Consider the following 10301-nt stretch of genomic DNA (forward strand, 5'->3'; position numbering starts at 1 on the left):
ATAAAAAAGTTTAGTTCATTGTTAAAACATAAGAAGAAGGGGGCAATCCTTGTTTATCAGGATTTATATAGCCAACCTGCAGTATTTGGGAGAAGACTAGTAGGAAACCATCTATTATAAGAAACTGCTCTACCTCCTTTCTGGTCTGTTTGGAAACAAAAAGGGAGACACTAGAAAGCTGGGTATTTTGGTTAAAATATGAAAGCAACAATTAGGATACATATTAGTGTTGTATTTTGTTTGCTGATAAAAATGCAGATCTTTGTTATGTACTACGTAGTTGTGTCTCATTTCTTAATATTTTGTCTTTTTTTTGCAGTGGTGTGATTGGGTTTCTGATATGCTCAACGAAGGGACCACCTGTTGATTTTTTGAATCCTATTAATCCCATAGAGAAAGTAGAAGGAGCTATTAAGTTCAGGAGGGAACTCAGGTTTTACAACTCAGAGGTGAGATCTATATTTCTCTCAATATTTAGTTGATATTATGTGCTAAATCTTCCCTTTGGAGTTATATATGAGAAGCTGCTTTCTGTGTGGTTTGATTCACTATTTATGCTTCAACCTACTTGAATTAAAGGCTAGGGATATAAGGGGCTTCCCTCCTTCTGTGAGAACATCAATATTACTATTAAGCTTGCATTCTTCTGTGAACGCATCAAATTTTACTGTTTGTGATGTATTTACTGCAATAGATGTTTATGATATTCCTTTTGGAAGTACTAGTAAATAGTTAGAAACATGATGATGCTAACTTTGAACTTGTACTTTATTATTTCCTGAGTGAATTCAATTTTAGTTGTCTTTATTCAATCATTTTAGCCTTCCCGGGGGGTTGGGGGGGGGGGGGTGCTAGAATTATTTCACCTTCTTGCTCCATCATTCTTGGTTTTCAGCAGGTTCTACTGGTTTTCTTTTGGCAACTGGGCTTAGAGTCATTGTTGTAATCAATATTTTTATTTAGGATTCTGGGCTCATAATGTTTGCTGTGCTTTGTATACTGCCCTTCCTTATTTAGCATGTATTTTCTTTGTATTGAGTATTTACTGCGAATATCGAAGTTAAGAGATTTTTTTTTTTTTTTGAATGGGATCTCTCAAATTGAAGCATCTAATGGATTACATTTGAGAACAGTGATAATTCTCATGGTCAGCAATCTAATGGCCCAAGTGTATCAAAAATCTGTGTTCTGGAAGGACCTGCAAATTTCAGCTTGCAGAAAGTCTTCTTTTTTGCTTTGTGTGGCCCCATTGCAGTCTAGCCTTAGAACACTGCTCACCATGCATGGTTGCATGTTAAATGTGCCTTGTATTCTTTGATATGGGAGCACCTAAAACTTTTGAGCAGCCCATCCTGCATTGACAAGGGGTTTGATAGCTGTATATTCTACCGCAAGGGATCTGGAAGTCATACCGCATCAGATGTTGGTTGAACTCAAAGATGACGGAAGAAATTCCTATACCTAGAGTTCCAGAATAATGCATGTCTAAAATGTGTGGCCTCGTTGCCCTCTTTTCAGTTTAGTGTGACATCATATTCAGAGAGTGGATTTGATTCTAGTGTTACTTGAATCAAATCATAATTTGAATTGGAGTCTTAGCTGTCTCTCTGGTCAAGGCAAGTTAAATTAGAATTGTTAGCTTTTCACTTTTTCTACACATTTTTGAGTCAATACCGATATGGATTGTTTCAATCTGGTTGTGGTCAAATTAAGTAAGAAATATGGCATGCCTCCCTTCCTGCAGGAAATATCTATTTTTCCTCAATCAAATTGTTTTAAATTTTAGTTTTTGGGTTAGAAAAGAAAGGTCTATGTGGTTGTGGAGACTTTCATGATCTCTTGAAGAATGTGTTAAGCCAATTCTTTGGCTTACGAGTTAGCTAGGGATAGTGTATCAAGGGAGAGTTCGCTACCGTTTCACCTAAAATCTTGAACTATTATTAGGGAAGGGCAGCGTCAATGTATACATCAACACTCCCTCGCACGTGCAGGCCAAGATCCATTGGTCCTTGCATGTGGAGCATACGTGGCATTTCTTCGCGCGGCACTGAGGGAGAAGTGTTGGCTCTTACCTGATTTTTGCAATTCCCAGGAGTCCAACACTCTACTTCCCTATTCAGATACCATGTTCGCTACTGTCTCACCGAAAAGGTCGAACTCTAAGGGAAGCTCTGCATCAATGTATACCATCGTTATCAAGGCGTTGCCTTACGCCTTGATAACCTTGATGTATACATCGACAGCTCTATATTTGGATTTTTGTCCTGTTGTCCTGTGCCTTTGTGGCTGGTCAGTTTGTACTTTGGCGTTTGTTTTTGTTGCTTATTTTGTATCATACACTATGCCATTTCTGATTCACAATAAATTATTCGTTATCTACCAAAATAAAATTGTAGGTTTGGGATCTTTTATCGATTTTAGTCCTGATCGTCATTCCTGTCTTGTAAACTACATGCCATTTCTGATTCACAATAAATTATTTATCTACCATAAAATTATAGGTTTGGGATCTTGATCTGTTTTATTGTCCTGATACTTTATTCCAGTCTTGCGACTACATCAGTTGCCTGATTGTAAGTCATGGACTCCCAACTCATTACTTGTTTGCCATCTCAGACCAACCATGAAAGATATTGTACCCTGGGTGTTTGCTTGCTTCTTCCTCGATATTTGAGAACCCTTTTTTTAAAGTTATTTTTTTAGCCACCACCTATATGGGTAATGCTGGTGAGGATTAAAAGATCTCAATAACCTTGTGTTTTATGGACCCCCTCTCAACTAGGACTAGAGCTGTACGGCAAGGAAAGTGAAATCCAGAACAGAATCTGAGATCTGAGCCCAGATCCAGGCCAGGGAATGGGACTGTTAGGTTGGCTGTGATACAAAATATAAGATCAGCAACAAAATTAGTTTGAGAAAGGGAAAATAATGAAAAAAAGAAGATAGAGAAACCATTTGGTATGCAAAAAAGGTTCTATCGTCAAAATCAAAATTTTTGGATGCCTTCAATCTTAAGATTAGATATAGTTTTTTTATTTTTTTTATTTTTTTTTTGGGGGGGGGGGTTGTTCCTGCAACAAAGCATACATTGCCATTGACTTAATGAAATATTTTACCCGTCTCCTGTGACTGCCTTGACCTTGAGTGATATCTATTCATGGCTTTTTTTTGTGTGTGTGTGTGTGTGTGTGTGTGTTAAGGGGGGGGGTTATAAGCTCATCACAAGTGGGTTTTGGTCATGTTTGGATGCATTAATGTCCTTGTAACTTTGTATTGGTTGGCTCTCCTTTTTCACATACCCACACATCCATTCTTGTGTGTATTTTTTCTTTTCGTGTTTGTGTTCTTATCATTTTTCTGTGGGAGAGATTAAACAATTATTCTTGTCTGATTGACAGATACATTCAGCTGCCTTCGCCTTGCCATCATTTGTTAGGAGGGAAGTGAGTGTTCTTCGTGACTCCCAATCCTCTGTACAGGGAATCTGCGTATCGTAGCTTAATTGATTGGCAAATTGTTTCCCAATTATCTTTCTAGATGGAAATGCGTGTCTGCTACAAGGACAGTCAATATAACTATTTCAACTTACGTACACTTCTATCTAAATGTCATGACCTATTTGAGATCTTACAATATTCTTGTTCTGTTTTTGTATGTGAAATTGGATTTTTTTGAACATCGACCAAAGATAAAGGGAAATATTTGCATGTCTTTTAAAATATATATCACTTAGAGAAATATCTGCATCTTTCTTGCAACCAAATACCAAAAGCGATCTGTAAAAACCACTTCGGTAGAAAATATTTGCATTTCCATTGCAACAAAATGGAATGGTTATTACCGTCATGGGAAAATGGATCAGTTGCTCGTATGATCACCTAGTCGTACAATTTAGCATCCAACAGATGTCCTTTTTATTTTCAAATATTCCCTTCTTTAAACTTGAAATGGTAGAAGATGGGACAGGGGTTGGATGCTGATTCGTAAGACCGAGCAGTAGATCTTATCTTCTGTTATGGGAGCAAGCCCAACACATTTCTGAAGTATGCACCAATGACGTGATAAATTGGTATCATACATAAGAGAAAGAGAGAGAGAGAGAGAGAGAGAGAGTTGCTAGCGTACCCTTCTCAGTGTCTCATAACCATAGGGGTGTCAATTTCAAGCCCACACTGATAGGCCTAATTGAGCCTGATATGTTTATGGGCTGACTTTGATCGGTCTGATTAATAAATATGTCAGGTTTAAGCCCGTATAAATAGGTAGTACATGGTGCAAAGGGGTAAGCTAGATGGACTTCCTGATCAGCCTGGTCTGTTTAAAAGCCCGACTCAGACTGACACATTTAGCCTGACTGTTTATATAGGTATTTTGATTTTTTTGATGGGATAGGATAAGCTATATATAGATATTTTGATCAATTATTGACTGTAATTAAGTGTAATATCTTTTCATCAACAAAATTGTTGATGATTTAATCAAATAAATTAATTATTAAAGTATCTTAGGTCTAAGAAAAGTAAAAACCGTTTAGGGCTTTATTGGTACATCATCCCATTTAAGACCCAATTAAGAGACGTCGGATTAAAACCTGGAACCCAACCGACTCATTCCTTAAATAGGTAGGTCATGTTCCGATGACATAGGCCCACTAGGCCCCTCCCGACACACCCCCACATAAACCCTTTCTCAGTGTCTGTCCAGTGGACAAATGAATTTTAATGCAAATGCCAAAGTGAATAATTTCAAAATAGAACTCAACCCTATAAATAGGCTTACAAGGTGAGGGGACCTAATATCATATCAACTCACATCAATTCTAGAAAAAATCGAGGTAGGAAATCAATGTAGAACCAGCCCCCATAAGTTGAGAAAAAGATCCTTATCTGATTGGATGTTTGTACACTTTCCTTGGTTGATCCCCACATTGGTGCAGTGGCCATAGGACCAGGTAGCAATCCAAACCAAATTTCCTCTTAGACTGCACATGTTACAATCCACAAGCTCAATGCTTGTTTGCGCATGGAAAAGCAATAGAAAGTTATGGAAACGATTGTTATGTTTTATGTTGCCGTCCAAGAATTTCACCTTGTGAGTGGACAAGGAGTAGCCATTAAGGTCTTAAAAACACAAATCAAGCTTTCTCAAAGTTACTATTATACTCTCCAATTTTCTCAAGGAGTGTAGCAGAATATTTAGACCGAAAGGAAGGGGATGCAAAAGACTAAAACAAGATTTCATGGCACAAACTATATTCATCTGGAGTGACAAACAAAAAAGTTGTAAAGCTTACAACCAATACACAAAAACCTGTGAAGTTCTTTTAAATACAAAGAAACAAAGGACTTCTCTCTCTCTCTCTCTCTCTCTGTGACTAATGAGGTGGAGGAGAACGAGGATGAGCACTTCTTTTTTTGTCTCTTCACTCCTTTCTCCCCTTCTGGCCCTGTCAATTCTTGTTAAAGACATAAGCTTCAGCTGAAACCTTACAACTTAAAACCCCACATCAAAAGGATTTATAATCTGTTTTAACAGAGAAGAGAAGAGGACAAGAACCCTTTTTCTGGACTGCCACTTCTCTCTCTCTCACTGTACCTGCACAATTTCTTGGTCTATACCCAAATGAAAAACCAAAGAAAATTACTCCTTTTTCTTCTCTTTTGTAAATTTCCTTTCCTTGTCTCTCTCTACTGCAATGTGTAACTAGAGACGGATACATCTGCGAGAGATGCTGAGTGGATGTAAACGAATTCGAAGTTCTTGCCGGCATCTAAAGACTTGAGCCATGATGGAAATCCATAGGCTTCCTCTGACTTTGAAAGGCCCCAAAGAGGACCATAAAGTTTGGATATGGAAAGTTTGAGGTCCTTCATAGTCTTCCCTGAAACGTTGGTCACCACTGCCGAGTATCTGTAATAGGTTCTGCCCTTTGAGGTCCATGAGGATGTAGCCTTTTGCTCGATTGTTAAAGGAGAAGTTGAACTTGGTTTGGTAATAACAGACTTAGCCGGAGAAGCTTCTGTGGATCATAGAACACAACCATGATTGTCAGTTAAGAAACAGAGTTGAATCAAATATAAAGTAAGAAGAAGAAGAAGAAGATGATGCCAAAGTTACCAGGTAGTTGCTGATTGTATCCGCCATTGGCAGAACTAAGTCGGGCCAAAACCCCAAAAAGAGGAGCATTGTTGTACGTAGCAGGCTCTGTCTGCTCATAATTGTCCCTCTGATCGGCAAAGTTGTCATAGGCATCAGGGCCACCGACGATGGCGCCAGTTAAGAGATTGGGATCACTGGCCTTGCGGCTAAACCAAGTGCCATATCCTCCACGGCAGGTAACAAAGGTTGGGTTGACCTTAATTGAGACAATGGAAGATGCCCTGTGGTGAACCTGTTGTGGGTAATTGTTACCATAGCCCACCATGTAACTAGTGGCCCTTGGATTGTCTCCAAGAATGTAATCCACCTGCAATTCAAAATTGTGTAAACCATTAAACAAGAATATGGGTCAAGAAGTTAGCTTTAGAATCTTGAATGAAAAAGCTCTGGTTAGTCATTAATGGATGATTACCTGAGACTTGGCGAAGTTGAGAAGGTCAGAGGCGGAAGCAGAGCCTGAAGGGCAGGAGATGGATTTACGAGCGGAGGTGATGTAGTCGGAGTAGACGGTGGCGAGAAATGAAGCAGTAGTGACGAATTGCATATTATTCCACCTTTGACGGAAGAGGAGACCTCCAGGGGTCTTCTGCACATTACGGCTTCCCTTCCCAAGGCAAGAACACATGAAATACTCTGCCTTCTGCTGGTATTTCTCGAATACTGTCGCGTATTTTTGTCCCTTCCCTTCCGTTAAGAACTGCAAATAGCCACAATTCACAAAAACACAAAAGCTTCAGCACCGGAAAGGACCTTCGCCTCAATAAGGGTATGATTATGAGTTCGGCTCCTCTTAATCTCTTATGGTCACTCACAATTCATAAGAGGTGTTTATTACTATTCACTATTTTCAATGAAAGTTAAATGATTCTCATTCATAGGTTAGTATGAACCTGCGGGATTACTTAGGTCAAAGGTCTATTTACGTTAAAAAACGTAGAGATAGAATTAGAACCCTAAGTAGGATTCCTGTCCATGGAGCCCATAGACCATAGAGTGATCTCATAGTTGGGGTGATCTCGAGACATATGCTCGGGTCCTCCAGCTGTGGGATTGCTATTTGATCCCTGGCCCCTATGGAGAGGATCTGGATCCAACCCCATCCACCATGGCAAATGGGAAGGATCAGTTCTGAGTTAAAGCAGTCCGGTCCGAACCGGTCCATTCCCAATTTGATGATTCACATAAGAACATACCTTGGAAACCAGAACTTGGGCACCAGCATACTTGACATCCCATCCGAATTCAGTCATAGACCAACCGGTCCCACCCAAGGAGTCACCATTTTGACCCAGGTAGTCTAGGTAATACTCTTCGTTGGTTGCTTGATACAACCAGGCGGCAGACCATAGCAACTCATCCTACACCACCAACACAACAACACAATCACACCCATCAATTAATCAGTGATCAAACATCAGACCAAGGCTACAAGATGAGATCCAATTTAAATGATGATGGCTGGGGCCGTCCAAAAAAATATACATACTTCGTAACCGCTGTAGGATCTGTAGTATTTCTGCGCCACTTGAATACTACTGTCGTATTTGCCCCTGTATTTGTCCGCAAATTCGAAAAGCTGCATTTATATAAAAATCATTTTAAATACTTTAAATAAAGCAAGGACTCCAAATTCCTATCCAAAGTGACCATAATACCCCTAGCTCTAGTGCCTCTTCACTGATTTTTCCAAGTAATATTAAGGATTTGGGCGGGGTTTACTAGAAAACTCTAGGGTAACTTCGTAAATCTAACTAGCCATTACTTCTTAACCGTACAGATCCACTTGGAGGTTGGTTAGGTAAATACGTAATAACATGAGATTCCATTGTAGAAGACAGGATTCGCTCCAGGAGGAGAATTTCCACGTGTCTTCCGTACAAAATCTCCACCGACAGTCCTACTCATGTGGAATGAGTAGTAGCGCATGGACCACTCGCGGTTTTGACGATTCAAAGATCCTTAATTAAGTACGGACATGGACCGTTAGAGATCCCCAACCGATCCGTGATTACCAGAAGATGTCCCCAGGACTCCCGACTCCCCCCGGGCTATCCGCCGGAACGGCTAACCGGCATTAATTACACACATTTTGTTGGAAAACAAACAAAAGCTCTGTCCAATTCCAATTCTACCCTTAACCCCAGAAATGACTTGTGGGGATCGATGCTCCAGATCAACAGGGATCCGGAACGGGATCGGCGATTCCGATTAGAACTGACTTGGTACTTTGAAGTTAAAGACTAGAGTGCGAAGAGGGACCGGACCTGCTTAGAGTGTGTGAGTAGCTCGTTGGCGTAAGAGGGATTAGAATGGCGGAAGACGATGGAAGCTGCAGCCATTGCCGCCGCAGTTTCTCCGGCGAGGTCAGATCCCGGGTTGTTCACGTCGATCTTGTATGCTTGCCGATTCGTCGTCATATCCTCCGGCCGTTGCCAGCAGTAATGGTCACTGTCCCCATCTCCCACCTGTTTTTATTAAAGAAAAAAAAAACCATCACCATCACCATCACCATCAATATCAGCATCAACCCATGTTCTGGATTTCAGTTTTAAGTTTGTTTCGATTAGAAAAAAAGGACATTAACTGCAATTATAACTGAAACTATTATAATATATGTAATAGTAAAAGTTTTCAATTTCAGACTCTCTAAGTTGTAAAATTAAAAGGCTTAACCCAGATGAAACGGATAAAAACAGGGGAATTCAACTATCACAATATAATCAGATCTTATCTTTAGCTGAAGCTCTCAGGAAGAATTAATTTCTCTAGTAAGAGATGCAACAACCCACCTGTCCGTACAAGACATAGGGTTGTGGGTGAGCTTTAATGAGGTAGTCAGTTCCCCATTTAAGAGCTTCCATGGCATGGCCAAGCTCTCCATTGGCAGCCATTTGCTTCCTGTACTCAACCATGCTCCAGGACATCATTGTTAGGGTGAAGGCCATGGGGAGTCCAAACTTCACGTTGTCCCCTGCATCATAGTAACCTCCCACCAGATCCACCTGAAAATATAAACCCTAAATAAGCAATGAACGATGAAGATAACAATTTATTAGAGAAGTAATTTGTTCTACAATGAAACATTAAGCTAGAATGAGAATTGGGTCTTCTGCAAATGCATTTGGAGACAATGCAGAACTATAAAGGCTCAAAATTTTTATAGAAAACTGAAATATCAAAAAAAGACTTTTCCTAAGATAGATTGAGGACTTACCCCATTAATCTTCCCATCATGCAGACCAGAATCACCTCTCCAAGTAACTCTCTGGCTACTGGGAAGGTACCCTGACCTCTGGGCTTCAAAGAAGAGAATGCTTTTACTCAGAGCCTGACTGTAGTCATGCCCAGCAAGAGCACAAGGAAGACAAACAAATAGTACTTGCAGAATCAGAGGAGCCATGGAAATGAATCTCAGAAACCTCTCCATGTAATCTAGACAGAATAATTTCAAGTGGAAAGAACAAAATCCAAATGCAGAAGAGAAAAAAATGGAAAGACAGATCTGGGCTGCAACAAAATGGGGGATATTATTTATATCTCCCAAGACAAAACCATTTGTCCTCTTCAAAACTCCTCCAAGATTGGCAGATAGAATAGGAACGATGGCAATGTTGCCGGTCTGGTGTATCAGCTAAAATTTCTGATAAACCCAGAGAGGAGGACAATGAACTGAGTTTCTGAGAGAGAAACAGGGGAGAGTGAGAGAGAGATGGTGAAGAAATGTGTAGAACTCAATCGTCTATATATGGAGAAGGGAAGGAATAAGGATGGTCCCCATCTCCAAGAGGTCAGAAACTTGGCAGCGATTAATAAATGTAAGGTTTTTCCACTCTAAAAAATTAATTTCACTTCAGAGATGAAACTAATTTCTTATTCATTTTCCTTTCAAGAGACCGAAAACGGTTGAGAAAGAGAGAACAGAGTGAACAGTCATGTGGGTCGTTTGTGCTTTTGCAGGAAAGGTCGGTGGGTTTTTAATTAGCTCTTCCCTGAGAATTTACTGCTACTTTTATTGTGGGAATTTTGATAACCATTTTCCCATCGTTTATTAGTGGGAAGCTTTGCAGGTTTAGGCGATTGTTTTTAATAAGTAGAAAATTACCGAAACAGGAAGGGAAAAACGAGTTGCAGAGTCACCCAAA

At 39.9% G+C, this 10301-nt stretch overlaps 2 protein-coding genes across 5 annotated transcripts in view; one reads left to right on the top strand and one right to left on the bottom strand.

The window, feature by feature from the left end:
• LOC122082707 (spermine synthase) overlaps nucleotides 1–3738 on the top strand; it is a 10005-nt gene extending 6267 nt beyond the window's left edge. For all 4 annotated transcript variants that reach the window (XM_042650431.1, XM_042650432.1, XM_042650433.1 and 1 more), the window contains 2 exons: nucleotides 320–449; nucleotides 3399–3738. In XM_042650431.1, coding sequence (XP_042506365.1) covers nucleotides 320–449; nucleotides 3399–3497 — 229 coding nt within the window. In that variant the 3' untranslated portion in view covers nucleotides 3498–3738. The remainder of the gene's footprint in view (nucleotides 1–319; nucleotides 450–3398) is intronic.
• A 1487-nt stretch (nucleotides 3739–5225) lies between these two features.
• LOC122082421 (endoglucanase 6-like) lies at nucleotides 5226–9986 on the bottom strand. The gene is made up of 8 exons (XM_042649974.1): nucleotides 9374–9986; nucleotides 8949–9161; nucleotides 8424–8624; nucleotides 7646–7735; nucleotides 7353–7517; nucleotides 6572–6856; nucleotides 6118–6466; nucleotides 5226–6019 (listed from the first exon to the last, which is right to left on the bottom strand). Exons 1-8 carry the CDS (start codon nucleotides 9584–9586, stop codon nucleotides 5688–5690), a joined length of 1848 nt encoding a protein of 615 aa, XP_042505908.1. The 5' UTR covers nucleotides 9587–9986; the 3' UTR covers nucleotides 5226–5687.
• Between the last annotated feature and the right edge of the window lie 315 nt (nucleotides 9987–10301).

Source organism: Macadamia integrifolia, chromosome 6 (genome assembly GCF_013358625.1).
Source record: "Macadamia integrifolia cultivar HAES 741 chromosome 6, SCU_Mint_v3, whole genome shotgun sequence".
NCBI lineage: Eukaryota > Viridiplantae > Streptophyta > Magnoliopsida > Proteales > Proteaceae > Macadamia > Macadamia integrifolia.